Genomic DNA, 18,910 nt, shown 5'->3' on the forward strand with positions numbered 1-18,910 from the left:
ATCCACTTGTGAATATAGATGCAAGAGAGCCTTTAGGCATGCTTCCCTCCTTCTACTTCTTCATCATCTCACCATGAATTTATAGTGTACATATTCCTGCAATTCATTCATGATGAGACTACATCAATCTAAAAACCCCCTAGTCTAAGATGATGCATTCTTGTCCATGAACTGAGCCTAAGACAAGTCATAGACTGGGGAAATGGGCCCAATGATTTCACATTGCACGTTTCTAGTAGACAGGGGGAGAGCTTGATCACTGAGATTGCGCAGTTTGTAGCTTAGGCTAGACTAAGGGATATTTCTGCACAATCCTCACTGAGGGGAAAAATTGTGCAATGCCCGCTAGAGTGTTGAAAAGTGTGCAACAAGAAATGCTTGTTGAGAATGCAACAAGATGATGGAGCTTAGTGAAAAGAGTCGCCTTCACTAAGTGGGCCCGCAGGCAAATTATGGCGCAAGTTCTATTTTTGATCCCAGCAGGGATGATCACAGTATGGGTGATCATAGTATGGGTGATCACAGTATGAGTGATCACAGTATGAGTGATCAAAGTCTATTTTTAGACTGGCTGTCAAAAATAGAAAAGTCAAATATTATTGTCTCATAATAATATTTGGACTATAAACTTGATCTTATTCTCTTGGAGCACTTCAGGATGAGCTACGGATGTGGTACATGCAGATCCCAGAAGGAAATACATGGTTACCTATGGGATGACTAATATTTTCATGCAGGACTTCAGTTAGAACTCAAGTGAGTTGAGTTTAGTGGACTGGAGGTGCAGTTGATGGAGTTGTGTTCAGTTTAACTTTGTTAAATTAGTTGTATTTAGTCTAACTGATGAATAGACTAGAGATGAGTTGGGTGAATTAGTTATTAATTAATTCACAAGTTATTAACCCATAATGCAACTATAGAATACATCAGTTAACTTAGTTGCATGTCAGTGCATGTTCAGTTCAACAGGGACAGGTGTTAGAGGATCAGATTGCTATCAGTTGTGACTATAGCTGTGCATGATGATTTGCACAATCAGAGGGATTGAGTATGCCAATGAATTGGCCAATACCAAGAATTGTAGCTTGTGCTCACGTCCAACACAGTGTGAGTGATTATTTGCAGGTCAAATACGGGTTTGGTAAACCATTCTCATCAATTCTTGAGCAGGTATTGAGCTGTGGAGGCAGGCAAGCAGCGGGGGAGATTTGGAGATCAGATCTGAGTTGTATTATGTGTAGCATGAGGAGATAGTACCGAGTACTTGGGATGAGTATTATACTATGTATTGTTACATGATTCAATCAGTATAATATACAGATAGTGTGGGGTTTTTAGCGAGATGCTTTCCCCGGGAAAATACTGCGTTGATATGTGTGATTGATGCTTCTATGTGCACCTGTGAATGTTTCTGCTTCTGTAAATTGATGATCAACGTAGAGGAGGTTATGTATTATGCATGTATTCTGCAATAATGTATAATCAGGATAATCTCTGTGAATATGTGTCATATTATTCAAAATTTTCTACATAAAGGACAAAATTGTGTAGTTCAAGCAGGCAGTGGTTATTATGGGATGGGGCCCTAGGAGGGAAAACTACGCAATTTTAGGAGGTAAGGGGGACTGGGCAGCTGAGAGGCCTGAAGGGCAGAACTGGACAGTTTCTGGATGCAATCAGCGCTGACTGAGGAAAGGACATTGGAGTAAGAATTTGCATAGTTTTGGAGGCCAAGGGAGGCTAGGGTTTTTGCGCATTGTGCAGTTCCAGTAGGCAATGGAAAATCTTAAGGGTTGAAGATGCAAAGTGGATAGTTCAAGGTAGACTGGGAGAGGAAATTGCGCAATTCTGGAGGATAAGGTCAGGAGTTGGACTTAGGAATTGCGCAAAAAAAATAACCCTGGAAGATAGGGATAACACACTATGCAGTTCAAGTAGCAGGTTCACATCCAAGAGGGCTAAGACTGCATATTTCACAGTTCATTCAGGGACCGGTGAAGCTAAGTTTCCCAGTCGGGAGGATTTTCTGAAAATGGCTAAGTGCAAGAAGGGAGATGGACTTGTGATAAACCTCAACTAAGATCAAACACTTAGCATACTTTGATGAGACAAAAACATAGATCATTGTAACACACAAAAATCATTCCCCTTTGCATGACTTCATCATGACAAGATATGACAAGTGCGACACTTAAGATAGGCTTTAGGATGACCGTGATGACACTTGTGCGAAAATGCTCAAGACTTTGTGTATGAGTGCGACAAATGCTTACATAGTTGGGAAAAGTCATATACATGCATATCAACCTTAGAAACCACCAGGAAATGCTCACAAACATTGTACGATAGTCAAGCATGCGAAAAGATGAAAGTTAGCCCAACATGCAAAAGGGACCAAAGAACTTCCAGAAATCTCATGAAATGAGCTCTAGTGTTTGCAACAAGAAGGAAAAGGCCAAGGAAAGCTCTAAAATTTGGGTGCAAGCCAAAATTTTGGAGGTGTTGTAGCAGCTACAATAGTACTATGGTCCTTAGAAGATGTTGTAAAATATTGGTACTATGGCATACAAATTGGATTTTCCTGCATCTTCCAAAGTACACCCATTTTTCCATGTTTCATGCTTAAAGAAGGTTATCGATGACAAGCTCCAAATTCAAACAACATTTATAGAACATGATGAGGAAGGAAACACCATATTGGAGCCTTAAGAAATCACAGAAACAAGAACTTGATAGCTACAAAATCGATCAATTTTAGAGTATCTCATTAAGTAGAAGAACTTACACATTGAAGATTCCACATGGTAGGATAAGAATTTAATACAAAAGCATCCAAAACTACTCAAATGTTGAGGATAACACTTTTTTTGAAGGAGGTGCATTTTAAGTCCCTATAATACAAGTGTAGCCCCCCTATTGTTATTATTGTGCCCTTACATTATTATTGTTATGTAGGTTATGATTATATTGTGGCCCCTTAAACTCATATATATACAAAGGAGGTATTGTCATTTGTATCATCCAAGAATTATTCATTTATGTGATGTAAAGGAGGTTCCCCCCTTGAAGAGGCTAATTTTCTAGTCAATGATCTATCTTTTCTTCTATTTTGTGTTCTGGTTGCATAAAAAAATAGACAAATTCAGATAAAAATGGCATCCTCAAGTCCTACCAAGATCACAAATAAAAAATGTAACAAGAAGTAAATCAATCACAAATAGATTGGTAGGAAAGCCTTATTAAATACGAGAAAATCATATTTTATGGGACCAAATTATATATGAGATTACAAAGTTATGGAATTCTTTTTCATTAATTGGAGATGAATCTACATTATCTTATTAGATAAAGCAAGCTATTTAACATGTTTGGAACAGACTAGACAATAAACGTCAAATGGTTGACATAATTATAAATTTCCTCAATTCTAAAAACTAGCATGAATTGAATGAACTAGGGGTTATAAACATTACATTACTAATTATGGAGAGAAAAAAAGTATTGAATAAGAAAAATATCACACAACAAGCTAAAAATAAATGTAATATAATAGAAAAATGTAGAGCATTTTTTGAACAAGTTTAATATTTTGTCGGGGATGGGATTACCTTCTTGCTAGAGTAAAAATGGTAATTTAATTTCATAGGAAGAATACAAAGAGTTGATTTTGAGGGAAATAAATAAAACTAAATTTGACAAATATGAAAAGAATGTTAAAGGGTCATTTTATCTTGGAAAAGTTAATTGATGATTTCAACCTCTCATGGCAGCTTAAAATTCTATCTACTACAGTGACTACATATGAAAAACATATGGAATTGGATATAGCTTACAAAAAAATGGATACATTTAATTACCCATAGGTTCAAACTATGATTATCTTGCTCAATTTGCATGATGATTCATCAAAACAATTGGACGATGAGAACATTTGATAATCTAATATGTGGCAGGCCTTTAGTCTATTTTTCCAACAAATTCCTATTTTTGTCATTTTGGTCCTACAAAACTACAAATGTAATTAATAGTTACTAGGATTTTTTTATATAACAACATTTGAAGACTTAGTACTGAAGGATCAAGATTTTGATATCTTTTGAAAAACTTGTAAGAGGGATGATAATTTTCCTGTCAGATTGGTCAAATTCGGTCTTTTGTTAGTCATAGTTTGTGTCAAACTTTGTAATTTTTTCCACTATTAATGAAAAAATAGCTTTCTTCTATATTCTCATTTCATTTTAAGAACATAACTGAAAAGTTAATATTGGGTACTATTTCCCCATTAATGTGTCTGCATTCAACATTACTAAAAGTGATTTTATGAAAGACTAAGTTTATTTCCAACATAATTCCCTTTTAATTAGATATCTGCAGAAAAATTCATATTGTGAATATGAGTTTGTTATGGGTATACTAAATTCTATTGCTTATTACATCTTCCAAAAAATAAGATTTTGAATGTTAATTTAATAATCTTGATCTTGTACATTTGCTCTATCCAATATCTTACATGATATTTTTCTATCCTAAATGATTGATTGCCTAAAAACTAATAATTTAAGATATTGTCCTCAAATATTGAGAGAGATATAAATCCATACCAAATCAATTATTTGAATGGATTGATTCCTTGGCATAGTTTTCTAGCTAGGAACCTTTCAAGGAACAACACTTACAACAATAAGGTTTCAAAAGAGGAGCTGCACACAATAATCTTACATCTAAATTCAAAATCAAATTCTATTAATCATTGTGATTTATGTGGATGATATCATATTTGGAAGTAATGATGACATAAATGTAAAAAGAATTTGAGATGTCTATTCTTAGAGAATAGTCATTCTTTCTAGGCTTGTAGATTTCTCAATCTAGCAAAAGGAATATTCATTTCTTAAATGAAATACATCAAGGGAATGTTGAATAAAATTAGAATGGAAGATTATGAACCTATTAGCACACCCTTGATCACAGGATGTAAATTAAGAAAATATGATAAATCCCAAAGAAAAGAAAACAATGTATAAGTTAATAAATAGCAACCTACTATATATGACAACACCAACGCTATACATCATGGAAGTAGTAGGATTACTTGCAAGATTTAAATATACACCAAAGGAGACACATGTGCAAGCAACCAATTTTTTTTAGATATATTAAGGGAAAAATGGATTTTGGCTTTTTGTATTCAAGAAGTGAGGATTTCACTCCAACAACATATACAAATGTAGATTGGGTGGGAAGTATTAATGAAAATACAAGTACAATGTAGGGATAATTTTTTCTAGGAAACTACATAGTATCATGGTTGAGCAAGAAGAAAATTTCAATCTCTCTCTCCATAGTGAAAGCCACATTTATTGCAGCAACATCATGTTGCACATAAGTTCTTTAGATGAAGTAGACATCAAGGGATATCAAGGTAGAATATGATAAAACAATCTCAATCATTTCTGGAAATTCAAGGGAAATCAAATTTTAAAAGAATCATGTTATGCACTCGAAGACAAATAATGTTCCCATAAAGTACCACTTCCTAAGAGAACAAGTAGTTGAACAAAGTTTCAAGCTAGAATACATTGCAACCAAGAAATAAGTTGCGAATATTTTTACCAAACCCCTTCCTAGAGAAACATTTGAATATCTCAGACAAAAAATAGGAGTGATACCTATCTCATCTACTCAGTAAATGGAACCACAAGCTTAGGGGGAAAAACCCTTTACCATCGATGTCAAAGGGGGAGAAGTTCCAAATAGAGGAAGAATTGTAGACACAAGGAGAGTTACAGGCAGAGGGAGTGTTACAATATTGTTGCAAAATTGGCTAATATTTACCATCAATAAAAATGGGGGATATTTTTGGAAATATTATTGACATCGATGTCAAATATATGGGGAATTGTAGACGTCCAAGATAAATATTGCAATATGAATGTTGTTGGAAATATTGTTTAGATACCTAGTTCTTTTATGCTCAGTTTGGATACCCTATTCGAAGGGCATTTTCACTCTAAATACCTAACTCAAACGGAATCATAGGATATATGGTTGAAAATATCAAATATCATTCTAATAACTTTCATATGGTATATGAAACTCCCTCTAACTCCATACGTATTAGGGTATATGAAATATTCTACCAGGTTGGCCGCAACTAGAAAGTATAAGTCGACCTAAACAATTTTACAAGTTGGCCCCATAAGTGAATGAAATAACACTATAAAAAAAGGATATGTGAAAGAATTTGATATCATCCAAGCAATAAGAGCTTTGATGTGTGTAAGAGAAGCTAAGGAATACTCTTGGGGTTTTAAAGGTGGAGCAAAAATGTGATTTGTTGAGTCAATGAGTCATCTTAGCATTTTCTCTGTAATTTTTTCTTTTGGGATGTTTCAAGCCATGAAATTTCGAGGAAATAGAGGTGAGATATTCATTTACATGTGGTAAAAACTTTAGGCATTGGTTCTTTACATTTTCTAAGATATTCCATATGAAAGTTAGGTTTTTTTATGGATCTTGAAGTCTACTTCAAATGAGTCATCTCAGGATTTACACTATAGCTTTAGTTTTGGCGTGTTTCAGACCAAAAAAATTTGCGTAGATAGAGGTGAGATCTCTATGTATATGTAATCAAAATTCCATAATTTTGTCACTATAATTTCAAATATATCACATGTGGAATTTATGGTTTTTGAATAGCCATGAAATCAATTTCAAACAAGTTGGTTTGGAATTTTTGTTATAATTTTTTTCTAGGATATTTTATACTATGAAATTTGAAAGACACATGGACACATATAGTAGTACTTTGGATAAAAAATGTATACTTTAGCTCATGTGTACTTTCTGAGGTATGCCTTGTGGAAATTAGGGTTTCTGAATGATTTTTGAAATAAGTTTCAAACATGTTAACTAGGAATTTTCATTGTAACATATTTTCTAGGACTTTCCAAACTATGAAGCTTTTAGAGATCCAAGGAGACATACAAAATTTCCTTAGGTAAACATTTCAAAATTAGATTTGCAAAATTGGATACATGGTATGATGTACAAGTTTGTTCTTGGAAAGAAGTCAAAGGAAACAAGTTTTTGGAAAAGCGGACCTATTGAAGGTAGAAGAAACAAGAAGATATGGTAAAGGAACATGTAGTTACTAGACCTAATGAAAGAAAATGTAACAAGAAAAATAAGTGAATTAGTTTGGTCCTTATGAATATTTGCAGCAATGGGTATTGGTTCCTCTAGTAGGTCATTTCGTGCAACTATTTGCAATGATGGGGATTGGCATCTCTAGTAGGTTGGTTCCTATAAATATTTGCATCAATGGGGATTAGTGTCTCTATTATGGGATTAGTGTCCTTTTGTTCAATTCAAAAAAAAATGTGTCGCCTTTATATTGTTTCATTCTATGTTTTATTTCCATATTCATTTTGATTTTATTGCTCAATGATTTTATTGGTAACATGGTGTCGTGCAATATATCATGGAGATAGAAACTTTGGTGTGGTATGATATAACATGGAGATAGAAACTTTGGTGTTGTGTGACATATTCCATCAACACTATTTTAGTTTCATACAACATGAAGAAGAAAACCATCATAAATTGCAAAGATAAAAACACCAGAGTGATGTAATACACCACAACAATAGAAACTTTGGTATGATGTGATAGATAATGGAGACAATAATTCTCTTGTGATGTAACATTGCACACTAAAACTATCTTGATGTGTTGCAAAACAAAGGAGAAAAATCGTATATTGTGAAGATAGAAACTTCGTTACAATGTGATACACCATGAAGATAGAAACTTTGGTGCAGTGCAACATATCACACTAAAAAAATCTTGGTGTATCTCTCTTAAAGGTTGGTACAATAGGTTTCATGTGTTGCACCTCTCATAACATTTGGTGTGAAATGGAATTCACTTTAAAAATATTGGTCATCTCTACCATTTAAACTTTATATTATTCATGCTTTATAAAACATTTGATTTCATGTGTATCACATAACAGGAAATTTTGATGCAATGCATGATCTAAAAACCTTGGACTAATGTGCCTTTTGATCATGGTCCCTTTAAATTTATGTGAAATTCTTGTATTGGATACTTTTAGACAAAATTATTTTGCCACATCCTTCTTAAATTTGTGTGTAATATATCTTAAACAACCTAGTAATATATTACACTCCTTTGGAACTAGACTTTGAACCCTTAAGTGCATAATTTCCTTGTATCAAAAACCCTAATCAAATAATAATGGAAATTAGATGTTAACTCTTTCCTGATACACAAAGCATGTATCTCTTTCTCAATTTCTCATTTTCCAACCAACATGTGATACGGGGAAAAAATAGATACTGATGAAGAAAGAAAATCTAACTCGAAATAACATTCCATACAATTGTATCACAAATTATATGCACGACACATGCATCCATAAAAGAATTTACATCGATTTCTTTCTCACTTACTTTTCTAAGTAGAATTAGCATTGCTATCATTAGCAAAAGGCATGTAATGCAAAAGTTAGCCAAGCACTTTGGCATACTCGGAATCAATGGTTGAACATTAGGCTAGAAATGTGAAGTAGACAAAATACTTAGAATCCACGGTTGAAAGTTGGAGTGAAAATATGGATTGATACACGTATGTTGAATTAAATCAATGTGGATTATTGGGCTATTATTGGCCATGTACACAATTAAGCCATGAAAAAGACTAAAGCCCATTTCGATAACTCAATATCAAGTAGATTTACAAATCTATGAGGATTTATACAGTAATAAAAGTTTCGCTATGTATATTTCCATTTGCATGTTTATATTTATTATCATTAATTTCAATGAAATTTTAAATTTTATAGTATTTTTTTTCTTCAGAAAAGAAATCAATATTTCTTTTTTTCCTGAGGATTATATTGAGGTAAGGGATTTTACTTAATGAATTTATGACATAGTATATGTATTTGACGCATACTAAACAATATTTTTAATTTGACTACATATTGCAAAATACCTTTAAAAATAATTTTATTTAATCCCCTACCAATACTAACCCAATACACCTTCCAATTTAAAAAACCCTATTTGTAGAAATTTTGAATAATGAAACACTTATTCACAGAGATTATCCTGATTATACACTATTGCGGAATACATGCATAATACATAACCTCCTCTACGTTGATCATCAATTTAGCAGCATTTAAAACAATGAAACATCAATCGCATGCACACATTAACACAGTATGTAACTCGGGGAAAGCATACAGCCGAAAACCCCACACTATATGTATATTATAATGATTGAGAACATGTAACAATACATAGTACAATATTCCTTGCAAGTACTCAGTACTATCTCCACCTGTTACACACAAACTAGCACAGATCTGATGCCTCAAATCTCCTCCACTGTTTGCCTGCCTCCACTGCGCAATCCTGCATGAGAATAATGATGAATGGCTGATCCAAACTCGTCTTTTTCTTGGCTGAACCATGCAATCCTCATTGGCATTACTCAATCCATGCATGTGCAAAATCTCATGCACAACTGATAGTCACAACTCACCCTTTCACTTACCTCTAACACCTGTCTTTGTTGAATTGTCCATGCACTGAGTTAACTGATGTATTCTTTAGTTTCTTTATGAGTTAATAATTAGTGAATTAATTAATAATTAATTCACACAACTCATCACTAGTGTATTCTTTAGTTAGACTAAAATACAAGTAGTTCAACTAAGTCAAACTGAACACAACTCCATCAACTCCACATCCAACTCCACAGAACTCACATGCATGAGTTTTAACTGAAGTCCTCCATGCAATATCTCAACTAACACATAAGAAACCACGTGATTCCTTCTGTCAGTTGCATGTGCCACATTCGTAGCTCAAACTGAAGTGCTCCAAGAGAATAAGATAATGTTTAGAGTCCAAATATTACTAAGGGCTAATAATATTTGACTGTTTCTATTTTTAGTCTGGCAATCTAAAAATAGACTCTGATCACTCCGTTGTGAACCAAAAATAGAAGTCCATATATTTTTCCCAACATGACCAATCATCCATAAACAACATCCTGCAACTCATATACCATGATCCATATGTCTAAAAATAGACTTTGCGCCAAAAATAGCCTGCGAGCCCACTTAGTGAAGGCGACTTCTTTTCACTAAGCTCCATAATCTTGTTGCATTCTCAACACTCCCTCTCAATAAGATATGGATTATCAACAACCCCTATCCTGTAACTCTGGAATGTCCTGCATGCAACACATTTGCCCAGTCCACTTGCTCCAACAACACTTGGAACAAAAACGCTCCCAACTGACCACTCTGTTGGGCTAGGAACATACTCTGATGCTGAAGCTCTACCTGCTGCTGACAAGTGCTCCCTCTCTGACATCTGCGCTACTGCAACATCTCCATGCATCTCACACCATTGCACACCTATCTGTGCCACCTAACACTGTGCAAAACACTTGTGCCTCTTGCATTGTTGCATCCTACTAGCTATGCGTTGTCCTAAGATTCCCTGCACTATCGCTCTCTCCGCCGCTCCATCCGCATCTGTCTCTACCCAATCAGCCAGTTCCTGCTACTCCACATCGGGGCTTCCGTAGCAAGGTCTCATCCAAGAGGTTGGGTACCTCAAGGATCTTGCCCCTCCTCCTTGGGACGATCAATCCACATCACCCCACCTCCCACCTGGAGGTATGGCTGCATGCGATCCCTCTGCCCACCTGGCTCGAAGTTTCCCCCTATTGGAGGTCTCTGCATGAGTAGATGTCTCTACTCGATCTCCTCTCAGCTTCCCTTGTTGTGGCTGCTCCACAACCTCCTGAAGTTGTTGCACCAATCGTGGCTCCTCCACAATCGTCTGAGACTTCTTCTGGCTCTGCATGTTGAGAGGTAATCTACGCTCCCTCTCAACCACCAAGTCTCCATCAGTTGCCTCATTGCTCAAGGCCTTTCATGCATCTTGAACCTCAAGAGCATACAGGTTCTTGACCCGTGAACCAATCTGCTTCACCTGTCTAGTGATGATGTGTCTAAGGAACACCTTTCCCTCACTGAAGACTACATCATAGCCTCTGTCTTCCAGCATCGCGATCGACACCAAGTTTCTCTTCAGTCCTGGTACATACTTGACATCGGTCAAGGTAAGGCGAGCTCCATGCTCCCTCTGAAAAATAACCATGCCTACACCTGAGACGCTATACTTCTCATCATTACCCATCGCTATGAGTATCTGGAGATCTTTCTCCTCCAAAGTACTGAACAAACTCTTGTCATCGGTCATGTGGAAAGAAGCTCCACTGTCAAGAAACCAACCACTTCCCACCATGGATGAAACCATGCATGCGAAGAGTGTGAAATCCAACTCGAACTGTGAAGCAAGTGCCTCACCTTCAGATCCTTCCCTGGATCCCTTCTTGTACTTCTTCTTTGGGAAATTAGTAGCATAATGGCCCAACTCATGACAACGAAAGCATCTCACCTTCGACTTGTCACCCTTCTTCCCATCATTGGAAGAACTAGATTCAGAAAGAGAACCCTTCTCCTTCCCCTTATTCACCTTACTCGCTAAGGCACAATTCTCCTCATCATGCATGGATGAAGAACTGTCTCTGGTGCTCCGTCTGATCTCCTCTTGCGCAAGATCCGACCAAAGTCTCTCCCATCCTGGTAATTTCTCCCGACCATTGACAGAGTCCTGATAGGAATGCCAACTCTTCGGAAGACCAAGGAGAGCCAAGCTCACCAAGTCCTCATCATCGACAGTCACCCCCACACTTCCCAGCTCATCCCGGCATTGGGTGAACTTCGTGAGATACCTGGGCATAATGTCTCCATTCTCACACTTGATGTTTTTGATTTTATCCTTGAGCGCCATTCCACCAGCTCAAAACTCAACCGCTTCTGATTTAAAATTCGTGAGAACAAAGTATTTCTCATACAGAGATTGACTGTATGGGATTTTACTAGATATCTCACCTTCCAAAGGAAGGCTGAATCCAGAGGCTACCTGGCCCGATTACAGACTATGCCTGAAGAAATAAAATGTAAACACTTTCTGAATAATAGATCTGATGATCAATAACTCTATACCATGTAGAACGTTTTCTACAAATCAACCAGCTTTGATACCATGTAGAAATTTTGAATAATGAAACACTTATTCACATAGATTATCCCGATTATACACTGTTGCGGAATACATGCATAATACATAACCTCCTCTACGTTGATCATCAATTTAGCAGCATTAAAAACAATGAAACATCAATTGCATGCACACATTAACACAGTATGTAACCCGGGGAAAGCATACAGCTGAAAACCCCACACTATTTGTATATTATAACGATTGAGAACATGTAACAATACATAGTACAATACTCCTCGCAAGTACTCAGTACTATCTCCACCTGTTACACACAAACTAGCTCAGATCTGATGCCTCAAATCTCCTCCACTGTTTGCCTGCCTCCACTGCGCAATCCTGCATGAGAATAATGATGAATGGTTGATCCAAACTCGTCTTTTTCTTGGCTGAACAATGCAATCCTCATTGGCATTACTCAATCCATGCATGTGCAAAATCTCATGCACAACTAATAGTCACAACTCACCCTTTCACTTACCTCTAACACCTGTCTCTGTTGAACTGTCCATGCAGTGAGTTAACTGATGTATTCTTTAGTTTCTTTATGAGTTAATAATTAGTGAATTAATTAATAATTAATTCACACAACTCATCACTAGTGTATTCTTTAGTTATGCTAAAATACAACTAGTTCAACTAAGTCAAACTGAACACAACTCCATCAACTCCACATCCAACTCCACAGAACTCACATGCATGAGTTCTAACAGAAGTCCTCCATGCAATAGCTCAACTAACACATAAGAAACCACGTGATTCCTTCTGTCAGTTGCATGTGCCACATCCGTAGCTCGAACTAAAGTGCTCCAAGAGAATAAGATAATGTTTAGAGTCCAAATATTACTAAGGGCTAACAATATTTGATTGTTTCTATTTTTAGCCTGGCAGTCTAAAAATAGACTCTGATCACTCCACTGTGAACCAAAAATAGAAGTCCATCTATTTTTCCCAACATGACCAATCATCCATAAACAGCATCCTGCAACTCATAGATCATGATCCATATGTCTAAAAATAGACATAGTCTAAAAATAGACTTTGCGCCAAAAATAGTCTGCGGGCCCACTTAGTGAAGGTGACTTCTTTTCACTAAGCTCCATAATCTTGTTGCATTCTCAACACTATTTTCACTAAATATTGTAGGTATCCATTTTTCATTAACTTTGAGCTCCATTTTTTATGCACAACATCTAAAAATCCTTTACCTCCTATTAAATGCTCAATATATTACTTCGTTTTTTCCTCAATATATATCCCCAAATATGAACACATGTGGTATGGTATTTTTCCCCCCAGTGAAGCCCCTCTGGATTGAGGTTGTTGGTACTAGACTAGCTCACATGTATACTCACTCAAGATTTGACAAGGGTTGAAGCCAATACAACAATATTAATAGGCACAAAGTCGCAACAATATTTATCAAGGCATTATAGCTCATCGTGTCACTAGTGAGGATTTGAGCCTGGGTGGAGAAGATAACAACCATTCCGCCCAACCACCCAAGTAACCCCAATTGACAAAATAAAAGTTTCCATGATACCTATATAACAATAAAGGTTTCAATCTATAGAAATATCCTTCATAGATATATGTATTTATTGCAAATACATGGAAATATTATGAAGAGAATATGTATTTATTAAGGATATAATAAACATTTCTAAGCCTTGTAAAAACAATGTGAATAGTGATGCCATTCGACTTCAATCTATGATGCCATTTTTTAGTGTCCTTACTCTTGCTTTATTGCTAAAATTGAGTTAATTGTAGTATCCTTACTCTTGTTTTATTGCTAAAATTAAGTTAATTGGATTTGATGTTAAATGAAAAGTATATCATGGATTTGATTTCTAATGTGCATTTAAAACCTACATTGTCTGTTGATCATCACCTACCATTAGAGCTATTGGTGTAGTGTTCAAGGATGACTTCATGTACCTACAAACCAATCACAAAACATATAAATTAGATAACAATAAAATATATGTTTAAAGCAAATGGTTATATGGTAATTTTAATTTTGTTGTTGCTTTTTAAATTATTATTATTATTTTTAGAAACGTTACTTCTAGGTAGGGTTATTGAGCCAAATCAAACTCTGCAACCAATCACAAATTAGGGAGTCAAGTTTTAAAATATCTAAACAAAAATTAATTAAATAAAAAATAACTTTGATGAACTTAGAAGAACAAAAATTAATTGAATTGGGTCAATTGTGTTTGACCACTACGACGATTTCTATAATCAAACAAACTGATAAGTATGTCATCCATAATGACAAGAACTTGGGTATAACAAATTATTAGTCCAAAGGTCAATCACTTTGGAGTAGAATAAGTATTACCTAACATGACAAGGAATTGTCTAGAAAAAGGAATTAGTCCAAAGATCAATCATTACTATACATATTAACTAAAATGACAAGGAGTTGGTTGGAGAAAAGTATTGGTCCCAAGATCAAGCACTCTGGAGTAGGTGGCCAATCTTGGACATGTGATTAAGGGGATTCGTCACTCCTACAAAGGGGAGGCCTAACCCATAAATTATTATTGTAACATGGGGAATTTTTTAGAGTCTTACAAGTCTTTTTATATGAGGTAGCTATGACATTGGTTGGAAATGTTGCAAATAATGCAAGAAGAATTTTTGTGATGTTAAAGTTGAAGATCATTGGATTACCCATGTTGACATTATCTTATGTCAACAAAGTATTTTAGATTAATTGTGAAGTGAGTGAATTCTATATCGGATTGATATTAGTTAACAAGAAAGGTCAATAACGCATTTCAATGACAAGTTTCAATGAGTATGGAAGAAATACTCAATATATGACATGATTTAGAGTTATATGTAATTGTTAAAGTATAGAGGCACTACTCGTTACCAATACTCAATATATGACATTATTTAGAGTTATATGTAATTGTGAAAGTATAGAGGCACTACTCGTTACCATTATTCTTTTATGTGTACATATGACCAATGCTAAAATTTATTGACAACTTTAAACAAGGGGAGTTGCAAGCAACAAGTCCCTGCATCAAGTTAAAAATCTAAGTACTCAAATTCTTTTCCAGATAAATGAGCACTCCATTGCTACCAACTCTTTTAGCTGTTCAGCACGATCGGCTCCCCATCCAGCGCCCCAGCTTACAAGCTCCCAAGCTCCCCAGCCAGCTCAAGAAAACCAGCCAGCAATCAGCAAACCCCCGGTTAATCTGTATAGTATTTGATAAAAAGCAGTCAGCATAGTCATTCAGGTCAAACCATCATTAAGTAGAACTAATGAAAAATGTTTCAACTCTGTTTGCGAAGATTACTCACAAGCAGTCATGCAGTTACTAAATAGTATCGATCTCTCTCAAATTCTTTTCCAGATAAATGAGCACTCCGTTGCTACCAACTCTTTTAGCTGTTCAGCACGATCGGCTCCCCATCCAGCGCCCCAGCTTACAAGCTCCCAAGCTCCCCTGCCAGCTCAAGAAAACCAGTCATATAGCATCATGCAACAAGTCAATTTGTGTGCTATTAAACCATTGAATTACACCCATTTTATAACTGCAGTGCTGAAGCGAACGCATCTAAGCTTTAATACAGTCATGGGATGCAAGTTTCAGCTCATATTCTCAAAGCAATTACTAACATGAAATACTTAATAAATATCTCCCTCATTTGACTCTAACTCTAACTCTAAGACATTTCTCCATCTCCCACAGGTATAAAGCATCTCTCAATCCATCACAATCAGAGAGTGAGTGCCAAGTGGGTCTTGTCTTTGGCAGTTGGCACAACAGAAAGCTGTGTCGTCTCTGCTACAAAGTTGACAATGCTTAAGGATGCATCATGCAACACAAGAATCCACATAGGATTGCCAGGCTTAAACAAACTATAACAAGTAGAACAAAGACATGAAATAATAAAAATCTATACAAGTTCTTCAGATTTAATTCATTTAACTGAATTATACTAGCGTTGAGGAAGTAGGGTTTGTAGGAAGAAGCAGCAAATAACTTTAGTTGAAAAGCATGGGAAGCACGGATGTGCTCCTGAAAATAAAGAGATATGGAACACAGACAAACTTCAAAAAAGTCAGAAGAAGACTAGTTTAGGCAGGATCAGAAAGTAGAAATGGAGCTCGGCAACCAGTACAATAAATCTTCCTCCAATCTAGATAAGAAATTGGAAGTAAAGACTCAAGAGCGGCCACAACTTGGACTAATCACTTTAGAAAGAGTCATAATCTTGAAAGCAATTTGGCTCAGAAACTCTATTATAATATTGTGTAGGTTGGAAAGATATAATACTGCATTGGTTGGGGACAACATACGCATAACTTTTGGATTTCGTAGCAGAAAGGCAAAAGAAATTCTCATAAACCTATGTCTGCAGGTAATAGAGATTGGTGTCCGGCCTAGAAATTCTGTATACAAGCCTGGAAGATAAGATCACCATTATTTTCAGTCAGTGTAGAGTAATTTGTCTGTCTCATTTGCATGGTTCACACAAAAAGCTGGATTTACCTCTCCGGCTCCTAGGAAGAGGAAGGTATGATCAGCCAATGTTCCACCAGTTGCCTTTAATGATGCAACCAACCCTGCCAGAACCACTGCAGCTGTCCCCTGAAATACAAAAGATGCATCATGCAACACAAGAATCCACATAGGATTGCTAGGCTTAAACAAACTATAACAAGTAGAACAAAGACATGAAATAATAAAAATCTATACAAGTTCTTCAGATTTAATTCATTTAACTGAATTGTACTAGCGTTGAGGAAGTAGGGTTTGTAGGAAGAAGCAGCAAATAACTTTAGTTGAAAAGCATGGGAAGCACGGATGTGCTCCTGAAAATAAAGAGATATGGAACACAGACAAACTTCAAAAAAGTCAGAAGAAGACTAGTTTAGGCAGGATTAGAAAGTAGAAATGGAGCTCGGCAACCAGTACAATAAATCTTCCTCCAATCTAGATAAGAAATTGGAAGTAAAGACTCAAGAGCGGCCACAACTTGGACTAATCACTTTAGAAAGAGTCATAATCTTGAAAGCAATTTGGCTCAGAAACTCTATTATAATATTGTGTAGGTTGGAAAGATATAATACTGCATTGGTTGGGGACAACATAAGCAGAACTTTTGGATTTCATAGCAGAAAGGCAAAAGAAATTCTCATAAACCTATGTCTGCAGGTAATAGAGATTGGTGTCCGGCCTAGAAATTCTGTATACAAGCCTGGAAGATAAGATCACCATTATTTTCAGTCAGTGTAAAGTAATTTGTCTGTCTCATTTGCATGGTTCACACAAAAAGCTAGATTTACCTCTCCGGCTCCTAGGAAGAGGAAGGTATGATCAGCCAATGTTCCACCAGTTGCCTTTAATGATGCAACCAACCCTGCCAGAACCACTGCAGCTGTCCCCTGAAATACAAAAGATGCATCCTGATTCTTCATTGAAAACCTGGTTTGTTACATAGGTTGCATTGTAAAATAACCAAAATGATCAGTCATTGTAGGCAAACCTGAATGTCATCATTGAACACGAGATGGGTTTTCCGATATTTTGCCAGCAACTCAAAGGCATTGTGATTGGCAAAGTCTTCAAACTGTCATGAGGACGTAAAATGTCATTTAATCAATCAATTGTGCATGTTTTTCTTTATAGAGGTTTGCTTGGTCTATTGCAAATAGAGTGCAAAAACAAACAGGCTTATTAAATTGAAAATCCTAAAATATTTGTTCATTTATAATCTTCTTGCATGGTTTCAATAACTAGCAAGAATTTTCCAGCTCCGAGACATATCTTATCAAAGTCCCAACAAAATGCTAAAGGTAACTACCATACAAAGTAAATATGTTCATGCAAAAATGATATGAAAATCAATTCCTAAAGTATTTGTTCATTTATAATCTTCTTGCATGGTTTCAATAACTATCATGAGCTTTCCAGCTCCTAGGCATATCTTATCAAAGTACCAACAAAATGCTAAGGTAGCTAGCATACAAAGTAAATATGTTCATGCAAAATGATATGAAAATCAATTATCTTGACAAAAGAAACAAGTGTTTAGCAACTAACCTGTAATTGTGAAATTTACCTGACATCCAAGATCCCCAAGTCCCAGAATGCGTTCACCATCAGTGACAACTATAACATTAACACTCCTTTCACTCCAGTTCTTCAAAATTTCTAGGATCTTACCTCTGCAAAAACCATACCCTCGCAAGTTTTAACGCAGTGAAACAAATTTAAAGGATGAACCTAACAAAAAAGAATTGGAGTTTATAACCTTTCATTCCGCTCCTGCCAAGAGAAATTGTGTAACCCAGTAAACTATACTGTCAAACATATTTTATGCAATTTCCTTCCAGTAGTATCAACCAGCTAAGAAGCTGGTAATAATAAATATATATGCTACTGCAGTAGACAGATAGTTTTCATATTAACATAGATAATAACCACATGCCAAAGATGGCCCACAAGGGACTGACACCAAAACTATTGATGATATTGGAGGGAGAACAGAAAAATGCTCAAACCATTTAAAGGAGAAATAGAAAAATGCTCAGACCATACTCGGGTTTCGATAAAAGTTTGGATATTTCAATAGAAATACCTCGAGGTCCATCAGTGCCATGTATTTCTGCAATGAAGTTTGATATTGGGGAATGTTATTCAGAAGCCTTTTTTCCTGTAGAAATGTAACAATAGGTTTAGCAACCAATAGATAAATCT

The 18,910-nt window shown here is 35.8% G+C and overlaps 1 protein-coding gene across 1 annotated transcript; it reads right to left on the minus strand.

The window, feature by feature from the left end:
- Positions 1-15,181: 15,181 nt before the first annotated feature.
- On the minus strand, positions 15,182-18,848 carry LOC149260032 (NADP-dependent malic enzyme-like). The gene is made up of 6 exons (XM_089378517.1): positions 18,792-18,848; positions 17,697-17,780; positions 17,497-17,595; positions 16,700-16,798; positions 15,504-15,649; positions 15,182-15,397 (listed from the first exon to the last, which is right to left on the minus strand). The coding sequence occupies exons 1-5, from the start codon at positions 18,810-18,812 to the stop codon at positions 15,596-15,598; spliced, it is 357 nt and encodes a 118-aa protein (XP_089234643.1). The 5' UTR covers positions 18,813-18,848; the 3' UTR covers positions 15,182-15,397; positions 15,504-15,595.
- Between the last annotated feature and the right edge of the window lie 62 nt (positions 18,849-18,910).

This window comes from Pinus tabuliformis, chromosome 6 (assembly GCF_031772625.1).
Source record: "Pinus tabuliformis cultivar Carrire ecotype Pingquan chromosome 6, CPIR1, whole genome shotgun sequence".
In the NCBI taxonomy this organism is placed as follows: domain Eukaryota; kingdom Viridiplantae; phylum Streptophyta; class Pinopsida; order Pinales; family Pinaceae; genus Pinus; species Pinus tabuliformis.

Bases quoted from the DNA above. Each gene is read 5' to 3' on its own strand.
- LOC149260032 (XM_089378517.1), bottom strand. From the start codon at position 18,812: ATGGCACTGATGGACCTCGAG. The intron at 17,781-18,791 runs GTATTTCTATTG...TCCTCATGACAG, and splicing joins TGGCACTGATGGACCTCGAG to TTTGAAGACTTTGCCAATCA. The intron at 16,799-17,496 runs GTAAATCTAGCT...TTTGTATTTCAG, and splicing joins TCTTCCTAGGAGCCGGAGAG to GGGACAGCTGCAGTGGTTCT.